This window comes from Aquarana catesbeiana, linkage group LG01 (assembly GCF_042186555.1).
Source record: "Aquarana catesbeiana isolate 2022-GZ linkage group LG01, ASM4218655v1, whole genome shotgun sequence".
NCBI lineage: Eukaryota > Metazoa > Chordata > Amphibia > Anura > Ranidae > Aquarana > Aquarana catesbeiana.
Window position 1 is genome coordinate 275,392,559 of NC_133324.1, and position 27,858 is coordinate 275,420,416.

General features: G+C 35.4%; 1 protein-coding gene across 4 annotated transcripts in view; it reads right to left on the reverse strand.

Moving 5' to 3' along the window:
* Window positions 1-207: 207 nt before the first annotated feature.
* TBX1 (T-box transcription factor 1) overlaps window positions 208-27,858 on the reverse strand; it is a 48,417-nt gene continuing 20,766 nt past the window's right edge. For 2 of the 4 annotated variants that reach the window (XM_073628909.1, XM_073628903.1), the window contains 6 exons: window positions 25,136-25,307; window positions 22,648-22,803; window positions 12,304-12,371; window positions 10,597-10,694; window positions 7,790-7,873; window positions 208-2,930 (listed from right to left, as the gene is read on the reverse strand). In XM_073628909.1, coding sequence (XP_073485010.1) covers window positions 2,545-2,930; window positions 7,790-7,873; window positions 10,597-10,694; window positions 12,304-12,371; window positions 22,648-22,803; window positions 25,136-25,307 — 964 coding nt within the window. In that variant the 3' untranslated portion in view covers window positions 208-2,544. The remainder of the gene's footprint in view (window positions 2,931-7,789; window positions 7,874-10,596; window positions 10,695-12,303; window positions 12,372-22,647; window positions 22,804-25,135; window positions 25,308-27,858) is intronic. The other 2 variants (XM_073628905.1, XM_073628913.1) reach the window with 1 other exon arrangement.

The following is a 27,858-nucleotide window of genomic DNA, read 5'->3' on the forward strand; positions in this document are numbered from 1 at the left end:
CAAAGTGAATGGATGCCATTGATCCATTTAGATGACTGCATTGTCAGAAGAATTAATTTGTTCTTTTAATCTATTTTCCCTCTTCTATATCAGCCATGTTGCTTCATGCTGTGAAGGCCGTTTTTTGGGAATGGGCACAGTGTTGCGTTTTCTTATGTGACTAACCAGTTTCCTCATATTACATAGAATAAAGAATGCAAGGCTAGATCCAACAAAGAAAAATATTTATATAAGCAACCATTCATTTTTTTCATTTCTCAACAGTTTTTTTTTCTCTACATACATATCTACAAATGTATCTCCATCTCTATCTACAGAGCTTCAGAAAATGAAGGCCCAATTTCATTGTAATTTATTACTACATTTTCAGTAAGTCTCCAGAAGGAAATAAATAGAAGAGTTGCTTAATTCTGTTCAGGTAAATAAATAAAAATTCAGGGACACTTGCAGTCTGCCGTACAACAATGCTGGTTTGGCTTTAGCATACATATTTGGCTTCATCGGATGATTTGGCACAAACGTACATCCAGAATGAAATTTCTGCAGACAACCAATATGGAAATATTAGATCAAACCTGGCAAAGTATTTAAGGAAGCACTAAAAGTACTACTTTGCAGGTTAACAAAACTCAGATTTCAAAAATACACTGCAAATACAAAACATTTGGCTTTATAAAACACAATTTTACCATTGACTATTTGATATATGAATTAGGTTGTTGGATCAACAGATGTATTACTTTAATTGCTTGTCTGTTGCAGAACTGCAAACGTACACCAAGAAGTGCACATTTGTTTTATCAAAATAAATTGATATGTATATGGAATAGGACTCTAATTTAGCACCAGGAATAATCCCATAATATAATAACATTGAAAAAATGTATTGATATACAGTCTTAAAAAAGACCAAATGGTTTAAACATGATAAAAACAACAATGCAGTGAGCATATGTTAGAAACCAGCACATATGAGTGACATAGGCGTAGCCCAGGATGAAAAACCTCAGGACAAATAAATCAAGTAAGTATAGAATCCTCCTGTGGTAGATAAGATAGTGTGGCCTATTTGGAAGATGCTACGCCTTATGTCACTTATATCAACATATTTATATGAGTGCTTTTGTTTATTCATATAATTACTTTATAACCTTGATTCCCCAGGTTATGTTGGTTAGGTTATATTTATTATTTTCAATGGTATCATCTATTAGGTGGCTGGTTGTTTTTTTTTGTGTGGAGGCCTTATAGCATCCTTTGTGCAACACCAGACGTGCATCCTGCAGTCTCTCTAGGTGAATGCACCCATCCTACATTATGCTATGCCAAGAACCCTTTTTTGTGAGTTATCATTGATATATATTGGATTTATATGTTATTTTTGGTTTTTGTTAATTTCTTCTTTTTGTTTTTCGTTATTTATAGGTATTTATGTTGCAGATCTCACCACTGTACCAACCCCCTGAAGAAGACTTACAACTTTTTGAGTTGAAACGTGTTGGGTTCCCTTATACATGTCATGTGTTGAAGATGTTGTGTACTACATATGTGGTGGTTTATAACTTATGCTCACTGCATTGTTGTTTTTATCATGTTTAGACCATTTGGTCTTTAAGACTGTATATCAATAAATATTTTTAATTTTATTTTATTATATTGTGGCCCAACTCCTGGTTCTAATTTACAGTCCTATTCATTTTATTGTTATGTTACTATATAGGGATGTGGCACCTGTGAATTCTTATTGGGTCTGATGAAGGCTTAACTAATACCTCTGTTTTATTTTACAGGATTGCTAGTTTGTCGAAGGAACATAAGATATACAGCAATAACTTGCATGGTTGTAGTTTAATAGCACAGAATGTGCAGTTTAATTTACAATAGTGCAGCCAACACTTCACTCTCCAAAATAGTGAAAATAAAAAAAGTATCTTAATACCTCACAGTTCCTTTGCCACTGAGCATACACAGAACCATACTGTACATTTATTTTCACAAAATACAATCAAAGAGCACAGCAACAAAAGCATATGGCTTCATTTATGCAAGAATAGTGCAGCTGACCTTGCAGAAGTCAATGCCCTTTTGTAAGTAAGTCTGAAAGATACAGTCATCCAACAGTGCAGATGAGGTGGCTGAAGCTGCTTTTTCCCATCCAGTAGCATTGGTAGAACTGAACACGTACTGAATTCCACTTTATTATTCCTAGCTTGTCACTGTGTGCACCCATTGCACAGCATCACAGCAAGTCAATGACACCTCCCAAGTGCCTTTGTTGGTAGAGCTTGTCCTTCCTCCTGACATATTGTCATAACAGCCCCAGCAGGATTAGGTGGAAGACCCGGCTTGTTTGATGGCTGTTGTCACAACCACAATGGAAACTGAAGGTCTGCCCTAATGAGTTTAGGGAGAGGGCAAGTTTAATTTCAACAGTAATGTAATATCCAAAGCATACACTACTGAACAATTAAAATCATGCATAAAACATCCATTGTCTAATAACTTTAAATAGTTGTCAGTAAGATTGTTTTGTTCCATTGGTTGTTATCTTGGCCCATATTCATAACTGCTTGGTGCACCAGCTGTGGAATACATGTTAGCTGCTGCTGGGTTCATATGGTGATGATGGTAGCCATGTCCTCTAATGCTTGGCAAGGGATAGGGGGTCGGTCTGGTTTTTGCTCCTAAATAGTGATCGTAGGTTGTTGGATACTTGTATGGGTGGTGATGAAGAGGTTCTGAACCTTGAGAGTGTGGGTCCAGACGCAGTTCATGAGGGGGACTGGGTCTGCTAGGGTTAAGGGGCACAAGTCCACCTGGTACAGGAAGTGAAGGGCTAAGAACTCTGGACATAAGTTGCTGGTGAGCTGCGTCTCCATGTAATGGCGTGCCACTGGTGTCCCTTTCATACTCCCTTCTGCTGTCTCCATCTGAAAAAGAAAAGGAAAATAAAACTTCATGATATCTCATTAACAGGGAAACTAATTTCCTGCTTCTTCAAGAAAAAAAATACTTACACTATAAAAATAGAAAAAAAAAAATGAAAAAAATAAATGTGTGTAGCCTGCCCTAGGAAGTGTTAACAAAAGAACATTTTGTTAAAACAAAATCAGAGTTATGGAAAAAAAAACATTATGGGCACAGAGATATAATCACTGTGTCTAGCCCTATTTGACCTTCCTTACGACTGATATCATAAGTCTTAATCACAAAACACAACTTTAACAGCAGTGTACAGTATAATGCATTACTGAACAACAGGTATCTAAGACGCTTCTCATATTGTAGCTGACAGTATAATGTACTCCTTGTTTTATGCCCTAAAAATGTTAACATGAAATCATTACATATATATATACATATGTATATTATTACATATATATATATATATATATATATATATATATATATATATATATATATATATATATACACACATATGTATAATATACATATGCTTTTATCAGAATATTTGCATTTAGCTTATCATTTTCATATGTCATTAAAAGACTATACTTCCTTTTCCATAAACTTTTAGACACCAGTTTGGATGGCAGATTGCGTTTATGGTACTATACCCATACTTCATTCTTTCTCAAAGCTTGGCTAGTCAAAAACGCACTAAGGCCTCATACACAATACAGTTGCTAAACTGAAGTTTAGGATTACAGTAGTAAACTGCTGAAGGTATTCACCCTTAAAGTTCCACCTTCACTGCACAAGCAAAGGGTGCACGTAGCAGAAAGTCTGGAGTAAAGAAGAGATGTCTGGATGGCCGCACACCAATAACATCACCTTTATTTGAATCCAAAAAAGCATAAAACGACGGTCCATACAGTAAGCGAGGGAATAAGATACAGCAGGCAATACAGCTGTGACCATCCAGACATCTCTTCTTTACTCCTGAAGTTTAGGAGCAGATGGGCATTTTTTCAGCAGCTTCTGAACTCTCCTCTATGTTATCTGATGTGTACATGTACACAGGGTCATTTATGATAGTTAAGAGGCAGTTGAGTTTACTGGCATTTTTTTGAAAGCAGAAAAATTGCGCTCAAGACTGTAGTTTACTGGCGTTTTAAACGCCAAATACTTGCAAACCGTGTGTAACTGCGGTAAACTGTGTTTATGAGCATTTGCATTTCTAAAGAACAGGGCCCTCTGATTCCTACTGTATTAAAGTGTATTGTATTTGTACTGTCTACCCTCAAGTTGTTAAAGCGCTACGTAAATTGTTGGCGTTATATAAATCCTGTATAGTAATAATAATAAGTGTTTTTAAAGGGGAAAACATTTCTGATAATTTCTGAACATATAAAAGTGTTGAAAAAACACAAATTTCACCACATGCTTTTTGCCTGCATCAATGGATGAGTCCAGTACCAACGAACTCTGGTCCTCTCACTCAATTTTCTACATCTTTGGAGCCTCAGCAATAGCAACATCAGGAGCATTTCCTCACATATGCTCATGATGGGTTCCATAGCGAAAACAAAAAATAAGACCGCTATCTACAAGCACGTTGCTCTCTCTTCTCTCACAGAAAGGCTGAAATAGTTAATAATACTTGTTTTTCATGCCTTGTGGCCATTTGGGAGGGTCTCCTGAGGTTATCTTTAAAAAAACGCTTCTAACCTCAAATGCTCATAACTGCTGCTAAACACTCATAAACTTGGAATGTAAAATCTGTAAAACCGATATTTTTCACCATCAGTTTCCAGCTGTCAAGTTTCGAACATTCAGAAAAAGTTTTCAGCTGCCCTGTGTACATGAGCCCTACAGTCCTACACATACAGTATGAGTTGTGCAACTTATGGTTTGTAATCGAAATGTGAGCCAGTGGGGTTTGTTCATAAAGGAGTAAAAATTGTTTAAATAGCAAAGCGTTTATTCACTTTCTCTACCCAATTGTGCAGGGATATGTATAAAAAAAATTGAATTTTGCATTTTTGGAAAAGGGTTCTTTGCTATTTTGATGTGATTACAGTGCAACTTTGGCCTCATGGACTTCAATAGAAACACACTAAAAAATGCACGTACGTGCTTTTTTTTGCACATTTTTGCAGGTTATTAAGGCATTTTAACAACCAGCATTCAGTCTCCTTACCCTACCAAAAAACACAGTAGTATCATAAACACATCAAAAACATGTAAAAAACATAACATTTGCACTACACAATGGGGTTTATTTACTAAAGGCAAATTCACTTTGCACTACAAGTGCACTTGGAAGTGCAGTCGCTTTAGATCTGAGGGGAAGATCTGAAATGAGTGGAAGCTCTGCTGATTTTATCATCCAATCATGTACAAGCAAAAATGCTGCTTTTTACTTTCCTTGCATGTCCCCCTCGGATCTACAGCGACTGCACTTCCAAGTGCACAGTGGATTTGCCTTTAGTAAATAAACCCCAGTGACACTGAAAATTGGATCAGATTGCAGCTGCACTAGTGTGAAGCTAGCCTAAAGACAAATATGGGTTGATTTATTAAAGGCAAGAAGACTGTGCACTTTGCAAAGTGCAATTACACTCTTCAAGTGCAGTTGTTCCAGAGTTTAGTAAATTAGATAAATCTTTACTTTGCAAACAGTACTCAATCACGTGCATGGAACATTAAAAAAAATGAATTTTTTGCTTGCTCATGATGGCATGATGGAAGCCAGCAGAGCTTCTGCTTATATACTAAGCTCTGGAGCAACTGCACTTTGCACAGTGCACAGCTTATTTACCTTTAGTAAATCAACCCCATAGACTGTGCACTTTGCAAGTGCAGTTGCACTCATTTTCCCCAGAGCTTAGTGAATGTGGTTAAGATCTGCTGATTTCCATCATTCAATCACATGAAAGCAAAAATGTCGTTTTATTTTTAATTTTCCTTGCACCTGATTGGGTATTCTTTAAAAAGTGAAGCTTCACCACACTCACTAAGCTCTGGGTAAAATGAGTGCAATTGCACTTGCAAGGTGCACAGTCTATTTGCCTTTAGTAAGTCAACCCCTTTGTAATTGCAAGCACACCTTAAGGGTCATTTAAATCTTTTGTCAAATTTGTCAAACTTTCTGTAATACCTAAACCTATTTCATATAAGGATAGTTTCTAATATTGATTATTGTTTAGTTCCACTAAACCTCATTACAAAAATATTGAGATATATATTAAAATAATTTGATGACATCACAAGTCTACACTAAGCAGAAATTGGAGAGAAAGCATGCATAGGGTATAAATGAAGGTACTGATAGACATGAACTGGTTGTTGTTTGATCCTGTACCATGTTTTCAGATAGTAGCAAACTGGTGCAGATATCTCCGGTAGCCATGTTGATGACCTAACATTTTATTCATTTTATTCTTTTTTTTAGTTTTTACAAATTATATATTTAATCTATGTAACATCTCTGCAGTCAAGCAATACAACTTGGTCACCTGCCTGTCCCTAGCCTGTGATTTGACAGTGAAGGAGGAGCATTAAACTAATAAGGTAATCTCTCTCCTTTTGTCAGCATCTTCCTTGTCAGCTCATGTGCATGCAGTAAGGCCTGACTGGCAATCACTACTGCTCCTTTCTCTTATAATGTGCATTGTATTGTACAGGGAATTACAAGAGGCTGATGTAAAGAAACATTCACATACTTGGATTTGTGGCATTAAAAAATAAATGTAATGATGTTATTCAACACATATCTGCATTTATTGTTTTTATCTACATGGAGTTCAGCTTATCTATTATATTTTATTTGTTAAATCTTCGGGGAAAGCATTGGACAAGTGTTGGTACAAATTGTTGATGTTTTGTACACCAACAGACTTTTATTACTGAAATATGGATTCGTTATTATATAGGCAAACTTTTTTTAATAGTGTCTCCCAGGAGAATATGACAGTTGTCTAATTTTAATATTGTGTATCATTGGGGTTTATATAAGTAGGGACTAAGGGCAATTGAAATATGTTTTTTGGGGGATATATTTGAGTGTGATTAATTTCCCTGTAATTTTTTCTTTGTTTTTTTGTATATTTAACACATATTGGGGAAACGCACCCCACAATTGGTGGTATTTAGGGAAGGGAGTAACCACATTTTTTAATATTGTTCCATCTTTAGTTCAAACTTAATAATACATATGTATTATAATACCAACAGGCTGATACTGGGCACAGATTAAGAAAATACAAAGACCAAGGTGGAGGTAGAAGGGGAAAAAAGCCTCATTTGTTATTATTGCTATGCTGAATTCAATGGGTCAGATGTTCTCTCACCCTGTTAGTAAAATAAACAGGGGGCTTTGTGATTGTTCTAAACAGAAGCTGCCAACAATGCAGAAGAGCCTGTGTGAATAGTAAAGCACACATTTTCCAGCACTCCGTACTCAGAATGCACAGGGGAGGAAAAGGCAACACAACTGTTGTAAGCAAAAAGCCTCCAATCCACATCATTGTGAATAAGTCAAACCTGTGTCCTCCTGACAAGACATTCTTATAGGGATGAAATCTGAAAGAAATGACTGACATGTATGTGCACGCTTGAAATTTCTTAAAGTTGTGTAACCCTAAACAAACACAGACTGCGTTTATTTGACCAGACCCAAAGTGTGCTATACAGGATAGGCCCCTTGTTGTCTCTAGAACTGTTTGCTCTGCATAATGGAAAATAAATACATATAAAATGTACCACTGTGTGACACCTCAAGTCTGAAGTTAAGTAGCATGCAAAACTCCTGCAGCTAAGCTCATTTACGAAAGCATACGCATATGGAGACCCTGGGGTGCTAAGGTCATTTAGGCAAATGTACCTCTATTTTGACACGTATAGTGGCAGAGGCTCGTGAAAGGTACACAACTGAATAATTCTGCTTGTTCTTGTAGGGTAGTGTAGCCTGTAAATAGATTCGGCATTGATGAGCAGAAGTGTTTGAATATAAATATATAAGGCAAGTTTAGAAAATGGTACTTTTTGGCTTGAAAACTTTTTTCTGCACTACCATAAGGAGGGGTTCTCTTCTCTGTACCTTGATAGATGTAATATATATATATATATATATATATATATATATATATATATATATATATATATATATATATATATATACATATACATATATATATATAGGCACTTACCGGGCTTTCTAATTAAGAAATAGTAGAAAAATATCAAAGTTGTATTATGCTGACATTTTCGCAAGTCTCGGCACATCTCAAGGTATATATTGTACAATCAATAGCTCATATATGTATACATCTTTAGGCCAACAAAGAGAAGAAGATTGTAGCTTGCTTTTCTCAGACACTCCTTAGCCTCCATGTAGCTGTAGGTCTATATAGACAACAGCACTGGCTTTGAGTGTAAAATGACTGTTCTTAGATTCAAAGATTACTATATGTACTTGTAACATAATAACATTTTGTTATGACCTTGACGGAAAAAAAAATGCATTTTTAGTAAATGCACTTGCAAAATTTCCCAAATGTCATTTTTGATAATTTTCACTTTTTTCTTGCTTGCTGGAATTTATGTTTACTATTTATTTACATATTAGTGTTATATATATTGTTCTAAAGGTTCTCCTGGTGGCTATTAGCAAATTTAGCCGTTAGATGACTTCTGGGGTAAAGGGTAAGCCGCATCAAGAGTGGGTTGTTTTAGTAGATTTAGTAGAGTTTACTAAGATTATTTTCATTAAATTGCTCACAAAAAAAGGGATTAGCAGATTTGTTAAAAAATTTTTTTTTAATTTACATTTTTTCAAGACCTCACGTAAAGTGATATTAAATTGGTCTCTGAGGGAATAGTTTTATTGTTTCTACTTTCAAAACTAGAAAAGTGAGAATATAGCATATTATCTGCACACTGGAAAATAGGCATATTAGTACTTTAAATGCAGTTTGCAATGAGCAGTTTGATTAAATTCATCTTTATGCAGAATATATATATATATATATATATATATATATATATATATATATATATATATATATATATATATATATATATATATATATATCATGCTCTTAGACTGCTTTATAAACTGTTTTAACTATTGATTTTAAACTATTCTTAGTATTATATGTTGCTAGCCTATGCCTCTGGTTGGAATTAAGGAATTAAGGTTCTGATTGATTTCCTAGTTAATTAGGGCAGCCTTATAAGAGCAAATAGTTATGTATGTGTGTGTATTTTGCTATGACTGTAGCCAGGATTGTCGTGGATGTCAGTTTTTACAAATTATATATATATAATCCATGTAACATCTCTAGACTACATATTTTTTAGTATTCCTTTCTTCCTTTTTATAGATGTAATATGGATGGGGACATTGGCATTGTGTGGCTTATATTTAGAAGATGAATATACATATGGTACATATGCAACATATGTGATGTGATAATCACTTAAGATAATTGTATACTGCAATATTTCAGGTGAAGTGGTTCTTACGATACACATTACTTTCAAACATTTCAGAAAAGGTTAATTTTCCTACATAGTGACATTTTCCTCCAAGTACTGGTACATAGGCACCACCTGTCATTTTCGGTGGGAGATATGCCTATCTCTGGCTACCCATCATAATATAGTGTTAAGACCACACAATGCTGAATAAGCCAAAACAAGATTAAGACTGCATAACATATGAAAACAGCACTGTTAAGAGCTCTCGGGTCTGCATAGGAAGATAAAGTGAGCTGGCAAAGATCCTGATGACTAGATCCTAACACTAAGCCCAGGAACCGACCCAAGCAATGTAAGCATCCTATAAGAAAGAAGCCAGATGCAAAATCAAGGCTTCCTCTTTAGGAGCTGCTTTGAAAATGCTGACAATGTTTCTGTGTGCTGCATTTAGCATTTCCAAGCTCAAGGGGCCAGACAGGAACATGGCAGGGTGATGCAGAAAAAAAAACTTAAATAATTACACCCCCTTCTTTCCACTGACTTGTCCAAGCACAGCAGAAATAATGTAGATTGGTGTTGGTGCTTGAATATGCAGCAAGATAACTAAAGTGTAGTGTGCTACATGTTGTTTTCTGCTGCTGCTAAACTAAATTTTTACTGAATTGTAAAATTGGAATAAATTAATTTGAACAAGAAGTTTCCAAATAATTTACTTAAAAATTGAAGTTACCATTTGTCTGGAAATTTGGCGGTCAATAGACAAGTTCTGTAATGAGCAACAACTGTTCATCACACCTATCATGTGACATATTATAGGTCATGCAGTTAAGCGATTAATTCAAGTCAAGTCAAGTGATAAGTCAAGTATGTACCCCTTGATATTGCTGTATTTATTACCAGTACCCCCTTATTCTGCATACCTGAGATCTGTTTTATAAATGATATATTCTTTTTAAAACTCTGTTAAGATGCATGTACTTTAGCAAACAGGAGAATTCCCTAGGGGTACACTTGTTGAGAACTCTGGATCTAGTTTACTAAAGGTCAATATAGTATTTCCTATCATTACTTAGACATGTGATTTTTTTACTATTTGCTTTCATGGGGTCATTTCTTTTAATAGAACATAGGTACTATACATTCTGCTAGCATAGACATGATGTGAGCCAGCATATTGATAAGCATCGAGGCTGGAAATATTTCACTGACCTTTGTCACTTCCATTTTGTGGAGGTGATGAAACAGGATTCCTAGACCTTGCAAACGCACTCATAAGAGGAAGAGATCCTGGCCGATGATTCCTAGGCCTGCCAGATAAAACAGAAATAAGTCAATCCCAAATTGTACATGACCATAATAAGCTAAATACTGGGACACATTTATCAATGAGGCAACGATAAATATAGATAAAGATAAATATGCTTTTCCAGAAGTCAGTGTATCTATGTAAAAAGAACAGTACAATGGCCCAGCTGGGGCTAAATAATACTACTGAAAAATGGCCAAGTGATTAAATAAGCAACAAGCATAGGACTTCTAAAGCAACCAGAAACATTGTATGACAGACAATGGAACTTACCATCTGGGTCTGAAATGGAAATAAGTTCCAGTGCTATACTAACTCTAATGCTGATAACAAGCAAACTGCAGAAGAGCAGACAGAATATACTTTCAATATCTGATACTAACTTTATAAATGTGTTCCAATACTGTTTTAAGCTAGGATCACATGGTTGAAAGGACTGTCTTTTTTCCATCACGTTTTTGTAAAATGAAGTGGATTAGACACAGGAGAATAGGAGATAGCAGAGTAGGGCAGCTTAGAGAACTATTGTTCTCCAGGCAGGGATGTATTAGTAACATACACACCGTCTGCCAAAAATTAATGTCAGAAGAAGGTCAAGCAAAAGTGCTGTTTTTTTCAGATCTCTATGCTATCCTGCTCTGCCCTGTCTCTCTCCCATCTCTCACCTGTTTGTTTATAGAAGCCTGATAAGGGAGAGGTGGTCCTTTAGGAAACTGCATGAACAAGCCCATACAAGGCCTTCTTACATTTTGTTTCAATTATTTCCTATATTTTCATATTCAGCCTGTTTATTAAAGGGAGTTGACCACCTGAAGACCTACAAGGGTAGTCTGATATACATGCATGATCTGAATCTCATCTTACACATAACTAGCAAAGGGGTTCATGATGGGAAGGAGAGGAAGTGTTGATGGAAGCTGCCGATACTCAAAATATGATTTTTTTTAACACCACCAATGGTAAGCAAAATCCCTTCAGGCACAACCAATCAAATAACTATGTCTTACAGCTTCTTTTACCAGGCCATGTCACAATTAGTCTTTGTCTACCTCAAATATTCAGCCAAGTTAAAAAAAAAAAAAAAATGAATCTGTTTCCCCATAGCCATGCTTGGCTATCTGGAATTAAAAATAGAAACATGCCTCATGTAAAACATTACATATTTACTAAATGACTCCTGATGTATATTTAAATACAAACAGAATAAAAGCCAAGTGGCTTTACTAAAAATGCTCAAATAAAACAGTAGCTGTTTTATATATTCATTTTAGTAACCATTCATCGTCATTTCTGCTTTGCATATACCGGTTTAGCAAATTCTTGATATCCCTGTGCAAACATTTTGCACTGAGGTCTGAGGCATGCAGCCACTTGCACTTCAACTAAAGTCAATACAGTGCAAGTGCTAGTGAAGATTTTGTTATTGAAAGGAACCTTGTTCATAAAATTGGAAATGTAAGGTTGTAGTGATTTTTCTGTCCTAGGAGCTTGTATATCCACATCTGTTAAAATGGAAATAGTCAAAACACATTTATTCATTGTGAGAGAGCGATTTTTTTCAGCTCTGCAACTATTTTTCACAATAATGTTTTTCAATAGACAATACTCACCAGTCTTCTGGGTCACAGTCCCGGAAGCCCTTGGCAAAGGGATTGCTAGCAATTTTAAGTTGGGTTATCTAGGATGAAGCAAAAATATATATATATTAAATATTCTTGAAAATATCAACTCAATTAAAAAAATGTATTCATACATTCAAAATCGGTTAATAAAAAAGTTCTGTTTGAGGGCTGGAATTGGTCTATGTGTAGATTTAGCAGTCAGCATTAATTGATTATTTAGCAAAATTTCCATTAACTGCAGTCTTTACTTCTTCTCAGATTTCGTCATTTTGGTGAAATGCATTGGAGCCAATTGAGAAGGAGAATTGAAGGTAGTTTTTAAAGGTGCAATGGTATTTGAGGGTTATGGAAGCTCACGTCAACTATCCTCCACTTGTTCCCGTGACAAAAAATGGTCTTTAATTAGACTCATTATTTTACATATTTTTAATAGGATGAAAAAAAAAGAGTGGAAAAAAGTTTAATAAAAATATAAAGTGACTGTACACTAATAACATTTAAATACACAAAAAATGAAAAGTAAGTCCTAAGAACAGTGCCAGTTTTCAGTTTCCATGAGTATGAATTATCTTATTCTCCACAGATCAGACATTTTTCTCAAAACAACTAATCTCAATTAGTGCAACCTATCTGTGATTAAGGTTGCACTACACTGTTTATTAGATTATACGTTACACTATTTACCAAGATTTCCAGAACTGCAAAGTGACACACACTTAAATATTTATTAGGAGCTGTGAAAACGGTGACATTTAAACCTTATCAGTTCTCGTCTGTTAAAATTATTTAAACAGTTAAAGAATGGTTTACTGAGGCCTTGTTCATAAATTATATATATATATATATATATATATATATATATATATATATATATATATATATATATATACACACACACGCCTTTTTGAAATATATTTTAGTTTTTATGTGTTTTGATATGCACAGCCATTCATTTGAACGAACCATGTATGTGAACTTCATTACTTTTTTAAAAGTCCTGTACATATATGTGAGTTTTGAATAGTTCGTGTTTTGGGTTGTGCGCTATTGAGGTGTGAACAAGGCCTAAAATTGAGCTTAACCTCTTTTTAAAATGTTGTTGGAGCAGATATGGAAAAACAAAAGCTAGAAAAGCAAAGCACTTGTCTATGGTAATGCCTTTTCAAGTTTTATTTTTTCCTAAGCTAATTAAAAACTGAAAGTGTATAACATTGACTTTGGCTCTGTTTTGTGTATTGCAATTTTAATCAGCAAAGTGCCTTCATAATATAGTGGTTTTGGTTGATTTTATTTTACATTTTTAAAAGTTTTTTTCTAACTAATCTTTTATCTTTTTTTTAAAATATTTACATTTCTTACAATTTCATAAGTGAACATTCAATAAAGTGTATACAAATGACACTGGATTGGGGTTTTCTGAGGCGGGAGGCTATGAGACTCAGTATGAGTCAGGGAGGGGGAGAATTCACTAATCTGACTTATTCACTTGTGTGTGTGAATTTCAGCTTGAGCTATTGGTGTCTATACAGCGTGGGATTTTTTCAACAATTCAGGTAATGTTAGTCTGATAAATGAGCACCACCTGCTGGCCATACATTTTTATGCATTTTCACATTACTGAGGTTGGACTGCAGGATTAGTGACAAGCAGTAACTGATAAGGGTTGGTGAATAGAGACTAAGGCAAGTTGCAGACTGGACACTAGCAAACCTGTTGCTGGTGACAACGTACTAGTGACCAGAAGGCTAGAGAGACCAACAAAAACACTAAAATCTGCACTTGTAACTATGTCATCATTTTCACACTGGCTGGTACAGCAAGACCTTGCTGCCTCACTGTTGAGGTAGATGCTGCAGTGTTCCAACCAATGAGGAAACAACACAGAGAGGGACACATGCAGTAAATATTGGTAAGTTCAATTCACGCTCTCTCTAGAGATCCATTTGCTGGTGTGTTCCCGCCAGCAGCAGGATCGCCACTATGGTGTAGCTTAATAAGGCTTGGCTGGAAATATATATATATGTTTTTTTAGAATTACCTGACTAAAAGGACAACAAACATATTTTAACTGTTTTTCCCCAAACATAATAGGAAGTATAAATACAATAATCAGAATACTATAGGAGTAGAGAATGTTCACTTAGCAATGTGAAGCTCTATTTTTTTGAATTATCCAATCATATGTAGGGTTAAGTACTGTTTATTTAATTTCCCCTGTGCATGATTGGGTATAGGAGGATACAGCTTCACTATTCCAAGTGCTTCTTGAACTCTCTTAGTACATCAGTCCCAGGGAATAAACACTACAGCTCAAGTTGAGGTGAAAGTTAGATCTTATAATTACAATTTTTAAGACTCAGCTGTGTTGATTTACTAAACAGGCCTTTTTCCACCACATTAAACACCCACTTGTTTCCAGGAGAATGTAAAAATAAGAATTTCCGTTGCACTTGCCTGGATAGCTGAATGGAACATAGATTCACTGGGTTAGCTGAAAAGGTTACACCTTTAGTAAATCTACTTCAATGTATTTATATTAACTTCGTATAAAAAATTACCAGCTGCTTCCCTCCTTGGACGCTGGAGGGGAAGAGCGGTTATTTACTAAAAAGGATAACTGTATTAACTTTCATGGCCTATCAGTTTATAGGGGAAAATGTTCTCTTAAACCTATTTAGGTAAGGAAAAAAAGTTATAAAAAATGTAATTTTTACACCAGCTCAGTGTTTGGGATCTACAAAGATAAATTATTAACATTTGAAAATTCTAATTGACAAGGCTTATTTAAAGCGTTCAATGTATTTAAAAATAAGGAGAAATACAGAGAGAAGGAATAAAACCTTGCGTGGGCTAATTTTTTTTTACTTTAATTTAATTTGTTTTCAGGACACAGGTTTGGGGGACAAACTAAAATTCCTCTTTTAAAATCTCCGAAAGCTACTTTCTAGGTGCAAGGTTTTTACATTGTGATTCTGATACTTCAGTAGACTGGTTGGAAATTCCACAAAATTAGGTGAACCAAACACTGATCACAACAATCAGGGTACAAAACAAACTAACTGATGATTAATAAAAGTGAACTGCCAGATAAAATTATTTTTTAATATGTTGGAAAATTATTCTCTGCCGACAATCAATTTCGAGAGAAACATTGAGGGGGATAATGATCAATGGTTTGCCAACTCAAATTCACGATTTACTAGGTATTGTTTTGCTTGTGAACAGTGTCACCAAACCAACATGAAATTGAAATGTCAATAGCTGATTCTAAATTAGGTAAAAAATAGGACCAGAAAATTCAGGTTCCTTATGAATAGGCTTTATTACACCTTGCATGAGTCATGCTATTAATAAACAAATGTGCTAAATTTGATTGATCCCCAAATTTTTTAATTAAAATACAATTTGGCAAATTCAAAATTTTGGATCGAATTGCATTAAACTCAGGGGGAACTGTTTTTAAAGCCACTTTTGGCCCTTTGAAGAACTGTAGGGGACCTTGCCAACCCAAAAAAAAAATAAAATAAAAAGCATTTGTTAAGACTTTTAGGCCCACGTTGAAAATACACAAACCCCTAAAATTACAGGTTAGGGGATGCCCTAAAGTTATACGTAGTGTTACAGAACCACAATGGTTCTCAGGGACAGCATCAGTAAATGTGTAAATATTTTGGCTGTGGAATTGACATTTCTTTTTAATTAGTTGCTTACAGACAACAAGAAGCACTCCAACCTATTTGTATTGTATTCATTTTAGTTAAAAAAGCTGGTACCTTTTCTGGTCATTTTAGCAGCAGCAAGTATGCTTCGGTATCAAATAGAGTGCTGGGCATTATGTTTGGGCCAAAATTGATGACAATTCCATCAAAAAGTAAAAATGTTAATCTAATTATAATTTTGAAACTTCAGGTTGAATTTGTGTTTAGCCAAAATTTGAATATCATGATAGTGGGGGCACTATTTTTGAATATCCCACATTAGGGCAGAGTCATAATGGGACAAATGTCCAGAGTTTTATTCCCATTCAAACCCCATGAATGCAGACAACCTGGCAGGTTTATTTAACAGAATTAAATGTCAAAGTGCCGACTACACTTTCCTTTAGAACTTTATAGACATCTCTTATAAAATAATGGCATTAAAGGAATAAAAAATGAAAACTGAATAAAATGAAACTATATTCAATTTATTCATGCATTTGTTGGCATCACAAAATACTGTATTTTGTCTTACTGCCCTACACATCATTGAATATTCAAAACCTATTGATTATGCAAGAAAGCAAAACATCTGGAACTATGGGGCTGTCCATTGCAGAGAATTCCAGCCACAGAACATTGATTTAATTGCCAAAATACCTTTCATAAATTTATAGAAAGGCAAATTTATGTAAGAAAACAGATTACTGAGCTTGATAAATCTGCCCATTAAAAACCAGAACACTTAAAACCTAAAAGATAACAACTACTGTTCAATGTGCCAGTTATCGGAAGAAAACAACCTAACTCCAAGACTAAATACAGCTCATAAAACACAAAATTTAGGATTAGAATCCAGTGTTCTTTATTTCAATAAAGAGTACCAAGACTTTGCCAAACTTCCTCTAAACTCTCACGAGACTTAGCCTGGACCTAGACAGAATTATATTTTGTTTTGCTCAACTGGTACACAAATACCAAGCAAACTCATTTGTGGCAACCTATTGTTTACAAGAGATGTTAAATATTGAAAGCAGAAGATGGCATAGCCACTGCGATTTTGATTTCAAAACCAAAATCATAACAAAGAACGACAGCATGGAAAATTGTTCAAATGTCACAAAGCCATCATTCCCACCCGCATTTACTTTTTTCGCAGTCTTGTAAATATCGATTGCATCATCAAATCTTTGTAGAACTGGGCAAAAAATTGAGAAGAAAAATTGGTCTATGTGGACAACCTCATGGCCCAATAAATACAGAAGCTGAATCGGTCTATATTGCCATAACCTGACAATTTACATACAGCTTAACCACTAGTGGCCCATGGTCTAAAGAAGCAGTTTTGGTGATCTGCAGAGGAACATATGGTTCTTCTCTATAAGTAAAAAAAAAAACTATGTTGTAACGCTAGCTGGAGGAGAAAGCAGGCAAGCTGCTGGGAGAATAGGAGGGTGTGTTATGCACTTGTAAGAATACGCCACATTACATCGATGGGTCAACAGCAGAACAGCTAAGACAAATCGCTAGCTAAATCATACGTGTGTATTTATTTAATTCATCTGGGACAAGGCAGGGCATTTTCTATATTTAAGTAAATCCGTGGATAAAGTATGTGATTGTGAGTTTCCGGAATGGGTTGAAAAACAAACTTTAAGCCCTTTCAGTGACAGTTTCAGACTTAGAGGTCAAAGTGATAGAAACCAGGAGAGAGGCAGTGAGAGGGGGAGAGAGAAAGAGAGCAGCTGTCCCAGGTCATCAGGAAAATGCCAACCTCACATGAGCTCTGCAGACACCACTTCTTTCCCTGCAAACCTGTAAGATTGTGCTCAGAAAATCTGCACACAGCATTCATAGATGGGAGCAGTCACCGCCACTCCTGACTGCGCAGATGCCCTCCCTTGATCTCAATGAGCCTCAGTTCACTTGTTTATTGAAAATCTTGGCTTTGGGGAGCTGTGTGCTTGTGTATGTGCTATGAGCCTCCAATAGCTACTAATTCTACACCCATCCTTCCAATATGAATGTGATAACTGAGAATAACCTTACTGGGGTGAATAAAAAAATAAAATAAAAAAATGATGATAATTTAAAAAAATATTCTGTATTTAACTGTGCTGTAATTGTGCAATTGTGCTGTCCCCCCCCCCCCCCCCCACATTGTAAAGCGTTGCGTACACTGTTGGTGCTATATAAATCGTATATAATAATAATAATAATATTATAATAAAAACATAACAAAATGAATAGGAAATAATAATAACAGTAACAATAATAATAAATACTAAATTTGAAAAAGGTTAAAAGAATAACCTAATTAGGAACTGAATGGCTAATTTAATATTCTCTGGCCCTACTAAATGCCTGCATCCATTTAGATTAAAAGGCAGGCCCCTGCTGCTTTATTTGCAGTTGTTTACCTGATTATATTAGTGGAAATTGACCAGTGATGGGCACTTCCTTTGTGCTAGGTTTGTACATGGGGATTGGCACATCTAGGTAAACAGAAAAGCAGATTTGTCCAAACACAATTTGATTGACATTTAGCAGTGGGGAAGCCATAGAAGTCAAAGTAGAGTGGGTCTAGGGTTTACATAGGTAATGGTATCCCTCTGGGCTTCAGAGTTGTTTTTATTTCCTAGTGACTGAATTTCTGCAGTTTTTGGCTCCTGATGTCCATCAGTGACAGAGCCCTCTGCTCCCCACTTCCTGCTCTACATGGCCAAGTGATTTAGCAGATGGACAGTCAGCATCTCCAGGCACTCTCCTAACAGCATAGATTGCTGCATATATAGTACTTCTACTAGGCCAGAGAGGAGGAGTGCTCATATCCCACATATACAGCATAATTTACTTAAATACCTCTCTAAAGTCAGTTTTTTTTCCCTTATATTTTTCAACGATGGTTTGCGAGGAATTTAGTTACAGCCAGAGCTAAATACTGAAAGTATACAAGTGAGAACGTTTAAATCTAATTAAAACTCGGATCTGCATTAGAGGATTTTTTTTTTCATGTATTATGATACATTCCTTCCAATCAATACACAGATTTACCCAATCTTGCAATACATGATCCAACAGTGCAAATTCCATTTTTGCATACACCAATATGTGACCGATTATGAATCCAATTATTTTCTAACTTGTGTTCCTTTTTTTAAACTAGAGCTGAGACCAACACAACCTTCTCCCGGCCTGCTACATATAACTACATAGAAAACACAGGCTTCATCCTATCTGAGAAAAACAGAATTCTCCCTACCTTCTTCAGCCAACAGTAAAAAAAACACAGACTTCTCCCTGCCTTCTACACCTAAGGCCTCATGCACACGGGCGTATTGAGAAATTCCTCTAAACACTGGATCTTTCTGTCAGGAACTGGACGAAAATATCAGCTTAAAAAATGCTTGCAATTATGCACATTTATGTGCGTTTCTATCTGCATAGTGTTTAGAGGCGTATACACAAACTCATTCTACTGGCCATTAGAATTTTTTTACGCTTGTTTACGTGCATTTGTGTGCGTTTATAAACGTTTATGCATGCTTAAGCAAAAAAAAAAGCGCAAATATGTTTCTCCAGGAACGCAAGTTTCTAGCAGTTTTTTCTACACCCCTGAACGCTGCCCACAAATACCTATATAAACCCCTGCATGTGCATCAACACATTATCTAACATGCAGCTGTGTTCAGAGGTGTAAAAAAAACATGCCAGACGCCCCTTAACCACTTCCGGACCGCCGCACGCCAATATACGTCCTAACTTTGAAGAGGGATATCTGTGTTATGGCAGCAGCTAGCTGCTATAACCCTGGTATCCTCTTCTTCGGCCGGTGTTCTGGCTTCTGAAAATAGTGGTCTCTGCAGCGGATTTGCCACAAGATCACTTTTATCGGCGGGGGAGAGGGCCCCTTATCGGGGCCGTCAGCAGCGGTGGAGGCGATCGGGTCCTTCTGCTGGCTGGGTATGGAGACGAGTGAGGGGAAGATAGCCCCCACCCGTCTCCATACCATTGCAGGGCGGAAGCGACGTCAAAATGTCACTTCTGCCCATAGCTCTTAAGAAGCCATTTTTTAATTTTTTTTTTCAAATGACAAAATTTTTTTTATTGCATTTTAGTGTAAATATGAGATCTGGGGTCTTTTTGACCCCAGAACTCATATTTAAGAGGTCCTGTTATTCTTTTTTTTTTTCTATTACAAGAAAATTTACTGTTGTCTTATTTTTTAATTCAAATAAGTGTATTTTTTCCAAAAAAAGTGCCCTTGTAAGACCACTGCGCAAATATGGTGTGACAGAAAGTAACAACCGCCATTTTATTCTCTAGGGTGTTAGAAAAAAAAATGTATAATGTTTGGGGGTTCTAAGTAATTTTCTAGCAAAAAACTGTTTTTAACTTGTAAACAACAAATCTCAGAAAGAGGCTCGGTCCTTAAGTGGTTAAAGCAGCTTTTTTTTTTACATCCCTGAGGCCAAACAGAGGGAAAATACAGACTTCTCCCTGCCTTCTGTACCTGGGAAAAACATAAACTTCCCCCTGCCTTCATCACCTAGCTGAGAAAAATATAGACTACTTCCTTCATCACCTAACAGAGAGGAACGGACTCATGCTGGCCACACATGTATAGATTTTCATGCTTTGCTTGGGTCAAATCGACGTTCATTTTCAACCACAGTGATGAGAAAATTCTAAGAAGCAGGATGGAAAATATTTCTCGAATGAACAGATTTTCAGACAGTGTATGTGTTTTTTGTTTGGGAATTCCTTTCATTTAAAAATTGAATGTTACAATCAGGTGATATTCTCGATCAACATTTGCCCATTCATTGAATGTACAAAGAATTTTTGTGCGAGTTTACGTATGAATATTTTCACATGAAAATCTACTAGTGTATGGCCAGCATTAGGCTAAATTCATATCTATGCAGGTTGCGGTTGATGCGTTTTTCTGCCATATTTTGCATTTTTGAACATGCGTTTTTGATGTGTTTTGCATTTTTTTTTTTGGCCAATAGGAAAGTATGACAGGTCTGTTCATGTAGTGTGACTTTGATGCTACTTAACTTTTTTAATGCTACTTAACTTATACTACTTTTATGCTACTGAACTTTTTTTTCGGTCACAGCGAGCGCGACATTAAAATCATGCTACTTCACTTGAAGTATTTCAGTGGTGCTTCAGGTGCCACTTGGAAGACATCTGTGCGACTTCCTGCACAGATGTCTTTGAAAGTCACACCTGAACCTGCAAAATATAGTGCAGCAGCTACTTTTAAAATTGCTTCAAATGCGGACAATAGGCTGCGACTTGTCATGTGATTTAAAACGGTCAAATCGCATGACAGGTTACACAGGTGTGACTGGGGGCTGAGTGCCAGAGAGTGTAAAGTTGCATCAAAGCCACACTACTTGAACAGAACTGTCATACTTTCTTATTACCCAAAAAAAAAAGAAAAACACAACGCTTGCGTTTTCGGTGCGGCTCCATTGAAGTCTATTACATAGGAAACGCAATCTGCTGCGGGAAAAAGAAATCCCTGATCCTTTCCAAAAAGCACGCTGGCTCAAAACGAACAGATGTGAACTAGATCCATAGCAAACCATGCTAAATGGACTGTAGTGCTTTTCTGCAAAACACAAAATGCACTAAAAAACGCATAGGTGTGTACCAAGGGTTATGCCTGCCTTATGTACTTGAATAAAACAGACTTCTCCCTGCCTTCTTCGCCTAACAGAGAAAACATTGGGGAGATTTACTAAAACTGGCGCACTCAGAATCGGGTGCAGCTGTGCATAGTAACCAATCAGCTTCTAACATCAGCTTGTTCAACTAAGCTTTGCCAATAAAAACCTGGAAGCTGATTGGTTCGGTTACTATGCAGAGTTGCAACAGAATTTTGAGTGCACCAGTTTAAGTAAATCTTCCCCATTGCATTTTCCCTGCCTTCTTCACCTATCTGAGAAAAACACAGGCTTCTCCCTGCCTTCACTACCTAACAGAGAAGACACAGACATTTACTTGCCTTCTGTGCCTATTTGAGAAAGACACAGGTTCATTTACTAAAACTGTGCACTTTTGCAAGAGCTTAGTAAATAAGGACTTCCATCCTGCAGATTTCCATCATCCAATCATGAGCAATTTAAAAATGCTGTTTTTTTTTTCTTGCATATGATTGGGTATTCCTTGTAAAATAAAGCTTTACCTCATTTACTAAGCTCTGGTGCAGCTGCACTTGCAAAGTGCACAGTCTAGTTGCCTTTAGTAAATCTACCCCATAGACCTCTCCCTGCTTCTGTACCTGAGAAATACATGGACTTTCTCCTGCCTTTTTCATCCATCTGAGAAAAGCACAGACTTCTCCCTGCCTTCCCCAAAGAAACGTTTTCCTAAGTGAATTTGACATATGTAAATGTCCTTACTGATCGCTGGAAAATGGGAACAGTAAAAGGAAAAGTCTATTTATTTGCAAACGACTTGGTCTCCTTTCTTCCAGACTCTGAGCTGTGTTTTGCTGGTAGTGGCTGCTCTGCATTATAAGACCCCCCCCCTCTCCTTCTCCAGGCCATCATCCATCATTGGGAAGGCTCTGATAAATGATGCATTGGAAGCGGTAATAAACTCCAGAAATACTCACTCTGTGGTTCTGATAGGCAGTCACTGCGGTGAATCGGGTTTCCTCAAACACAAAAGTCTTAAAGTTCTCTTCTGCATATTTCTCGCTGTCCTTCCTGGGGTCCACATACACCACATGAAACCGGGGCTGGTATCTGTGCATGGAGTTCAGGATGATCTGCAGGAAGACACGGCCACAATTAGCCCCCCATCTCCAGGACTACACACAAGTGCAACTATGGTTCTTCTAGGCTACATTTCCCCAAAAACACAGTGATTCTGGCAAAATGCAATCATTGTAACTTCGAAATTTACCTGGCTGCTTATTGACCAGGATTCAAAGGCATTCTCTTTTTTTTTTTTTTTTTTTTTTACTTTGCACCCCTGTCTTCTGTGCGCCCTGGACAACTGCCTCACTGCCCTACTCTAGACACTGTCCTGCTCTAATCACTGCCCTGGCCACATATGTATCTTTCCGGCCATCTATACGTTCTCTTATCAAGGCATATTATTTAATCGTCATGTATAAATGCACATAACCCACATATTTATTATTTGCGGCACTCTTTGATTGTTTCATTATTCAGTAAACAAGCAGGCAAACCACGAAGATGTTCAAGTTACTACTTGTCAAAGAGCATCGAAACATTTGTAGCAAGTGTAAAAAAATACATCAGTTCATTAACGAAAACAAAGTATCTAAATAATAATAATAACAATAATAATAAAAAGGAAGAATACGAATAAGAAGTCATGAAAATAAAGTATCCAGATTACTATTATTATTATTATTATTATTATTATTATTATTATTATTATTATTATTTGTGGTGTTGTTGTTTTGTTTTGTTTTTTAACAGTGGTGTTATTGTTCATAATAATAGTAACACTATTCATCATCATCATCATCATCATCATCATCATCATCATCATCATAATAATAATAATAATAATAATAATAATAATAATAATAATAATAATAAAAAGAAGAATAAGAAGTCATGAAAAGGAAGTATCCAGATTATTATTATTATTTGTGGTGTTATTGTTCATAATAATAGTAACGTTATTCATCATCATCATCATCATCATCATAATAGTAATAATAAAAAGAAGAATAAGAAGTAATTAAAAGAAAATATCCAGATTATTATTATTGTTATTAATATTTGTGGTGTTATTATTCATAATAATATTAACACTATTCATCATCATAACAATATAAGAAGAAGAAGAAGAAGGGGAAGAAGAAGAACAAGAAGACGCATAATAATGATAATAGTAATATTAAATGGTATTAATAATAATAACAGTACTCATCATTATAACAATAACATAATAATAATAATAATAATAATAATAATAATAATGAAAATACTTTGTTTTCGTTAATGGCATAATAATGATAACAACAACAATGATAATAATAATGAAAATACTTTGTTTTCGTTAATGGCATAATAATGATAACAACAACAATGATAATAATAATGAAAAAATTGTAGTAGTAATAATAATAATAATAACAATAATAATAAAATCATCATCATCAGTAGTAGTGGTAGCAATAAGTAGTATATTTCAGGTGCTGTACACCGATTCCTTATTTATGTGTACACACAAGTATTTGCACTGTCTTCTAATGACTCTTTTATTACTTTTGCTACAAATGTTTTGATGTGATTTCTATTCTCTTCTTAGCATTATCTCCTAGTTGTGTAAACTGTCATTGGTAAGTTGTTATTCGGATGTGTGATTTGTTGGCTGGAAGAGCCGTGCACAACCAGAAACTGCAGCCTGGGTCTTGATGTTTCGAAATGAATGAAACAATTAAGGAATGTTACAACCTGGGATTTTTGTTTCCTGTCGATAGAATATTTTTGGAGAGGTCCCTGTTATGGGCATTGCCTGATCCTGGGAAGAGTGCTGCCCGCCTCCTCTTTCATTTAAGACTGATTTACTAAAGGAGTTGAAACTTTTCACTCCGTATTATAATTCTATTCAACTATTCAAACATGCGGAAAAAAAAAGCAAATTCATATTTAATTTGAATTTCCAATCATGTGCAGATGCTTGCTATATGATTATATAATTTTTTGATTGAAGATTCCCAACTCCTTTAGTAAATCAGGATTCCAATGCTAGGACAGGGCTGATCGTTTACTAACCACAAGCCAATAGAATATATATATATATATATATATATATATATATATATATATATATATATATATATATATATATATATATATATATATATGTATATATATATATATATATATATATATATATATATATATATATATATATATATATATATATATATGTGTATGTACAATAAATATAAGCTTCTGAATACAATGCTCCAACGATTGTCTAGCATTCCATATGTTTTCAGTTATCAGCCCCCAGCTCCAGTGGTGTCGGGTGCCCAGATGAATATATCAGATTAATAATAGAGATATGAGAGTCTCAGCCTTGTTCCCCCCAATCCCCCAATTCACACTCACATGGCCATTGTCGTCCAGCAAATTGTTTGTCAGTTTCAGTTTGTCAAAGGAGACGATTTGCTTCATCCACTGGGCGCCTTTGGCTGGGGAGTCCGGGTGGTAGTGTACCCTCCCTGGGGTGGCCGGGTCAGCTTTGCCTGCTACCAACCAAGAGGAGCTGTGGAAGGCGTACCTACAATGTACAGAACAAGGCCATGTCATCACTCCATTGCAGCACATTACATTACATGTCATCTACCAGTGTGTGTGTCCAGGAGTGGTCAAAGTTTTCAGGCTGATTTACTAAAGGAGTTGTAAATCTGCATTGTATGAATATTAATTTCCACTGTCCATTTATTTCATCAAAGTGAAAATTCACATATAAAAAATTCTCAACTCCTTTATTAAATGATCCTCACTGTATTTTATTGGTAAAGTAGAAAGTAAACAAATAATATAATGATAATAATACTAATTACAGGCATGCCCCACTTTTAAGTACACAATGGGGTTTATTTACTAAAGCTGGAAAGTGCAAAATCAGGCTCACTTCTGCCTAGAAACCAATGAGCTTCTAACCCCAGATTGATAAATTAAGCTTTGGAAATAAAACCTGGAAGCTCATTGGTTTCTATGCAAAAGTGAGCCTGCTTTTGCACTTTCTTAGTAAATAAACCCCATTGTGTACTTAAAAGTGGGGTATGCCTGTATTATTATTATACAGCAATAATAATAAGAACAAAATCAATAACAACAACAGTAACAATAGTAAGATTAATAAATACTACTACTACTATTACTAATAATAATAATCCTCATCATATTCATCATCTTCATCATTGGTATGTGTGAGTGGCATTGTGTTTGTGTTTTGCTGCAAATTATTTTAGTATAGGATGTGTTACTATATTTACATTATTGGTATACTATTAATTAATACAATTGGGTTGATTTACTAAAAACTGGTGAGTGTGATCTGGTGCAGCTCTGCATTGAAACCAACCGGCTTTCAGTTTCATTTATTTTATTTATTTTTTTTTTTTTGTCAAAGCTTTATTGAACAAGCTGAAGTTAGAAGCTAATTTGCTACCCTGCACAGCTGCACCAGATTTTGCACTCTCCAGTTTTAGTATATCAACCCCAATGAATTCTTCCATCCTTGTTTTTTGGCCATTTGAATCCATAAACATGTGTTTTCAGTGAAGTAACTTGTTGACCTTCTCCAGGCGCTCAGAGACATGACATAAGGTTCCTGGAGAAGCTTCTTCCAAAGAAATAGCAGATCAGTAAGTTATGGATTTTATTCAATAGTAACGTTTTCCAAAAATGATGTCTCGCTTACTGGAATGTGGAGATCCCAAAATGTTTAATCCAATCCTAATTTTATGTGACATCACCCTTGTCTTATCTACAATGACATCATCAACTTCCCCTTTAAATCCTCAACCGAGTATAGCCTTCCATATGCAGACTATGATCTGACAATGCCTTTGTCTTTATTTCATTAAAAACTGCTGCTGCTACTATTCTCATTGTTATGCCAGCCCCTGGGTCCCTTATACAGTCCTCTTTTTCTGCTCAGGTTGGTTTAAAACACCCAGCCATTTTATGGGAAATCATTTAAAACAAATAATACATCTCGGCTGGAGCAGCCACAAAAACTACAAATCATATATCAAACTGTCATATAAAAAGTGTCAGAATTCTGCCTGTGAAATAAAATGGTAACACACTGTGATAATATAGAGAATTTTACATTCATAAGACCACACAGCATAGATATTGTCTCTGCTGAAGGCAATAAAGGGATGGTTGGCTAACAAAGCAATTTCCCCAAACCAGAATCCAGAAAATTAATTTATAACTCTGTATAAAAAGTCATCCTTGCCCAGACTAAAAAAAGACTCTTCTGTTTACTCACAGCTCTGTTGAATGTATATCTAGCTTTTCTATAATAAATATCAATAACAAAAGATGAAATTCCTCCCTGGTTAGGGCCAGTTTACCTGAAATCCCCAATATGATAAATAGGGATTGATTTACTAAAACTGGAGAGTGTATAATGTGGTGCAGCTGTGCATGGTAGCCAATCCGCTTCTTACTTCAGCTTGTTCAATAAAAGGCTTTGACAAAATATTTTTTTTTTAAAAAGTGGAAACTGATTGGCTACCATGAACAGTTGCACCAGTTTTTGCACTCTCCAGTTTTATTAAATCAACCCCGTAGTTTTTAACAGTATTTCTATGATTTCCTATTAACACCTTATGGATTAGGGAATACTAAAATGCTCATACTTTACAATGAATACCAATGTTTTAGTATAAAATGTAAAAATCATTAATTGTGATTTTTTTTCCCAGCCATGTGACTAACAGTTTCAAATATCGTTGGATTCAAAATAACTGTTATTTATATATATATATATATATATATATATATATATATATATATATATAAGGCATACTTGCCCTGATGTGATATATCTTTTATCTACCTTGGGAGTCATATTTATGACATCAGATGATAAATGATGATATATAAGACATGTGCGCTGTGTATATATTATTCATTTCGGGAATTATAGGAGGAAGCTGTCTCTTAAGATCACAAATAAATTCTATATTTACCATACATGTACACCAATAATATTCTTATATTAGTATGTAGCAAATAACATAATCCCTATAAGTAAAAAACAAAAAAGCACAATGAAATCTCATATCATATATAATAATTGCACCCTT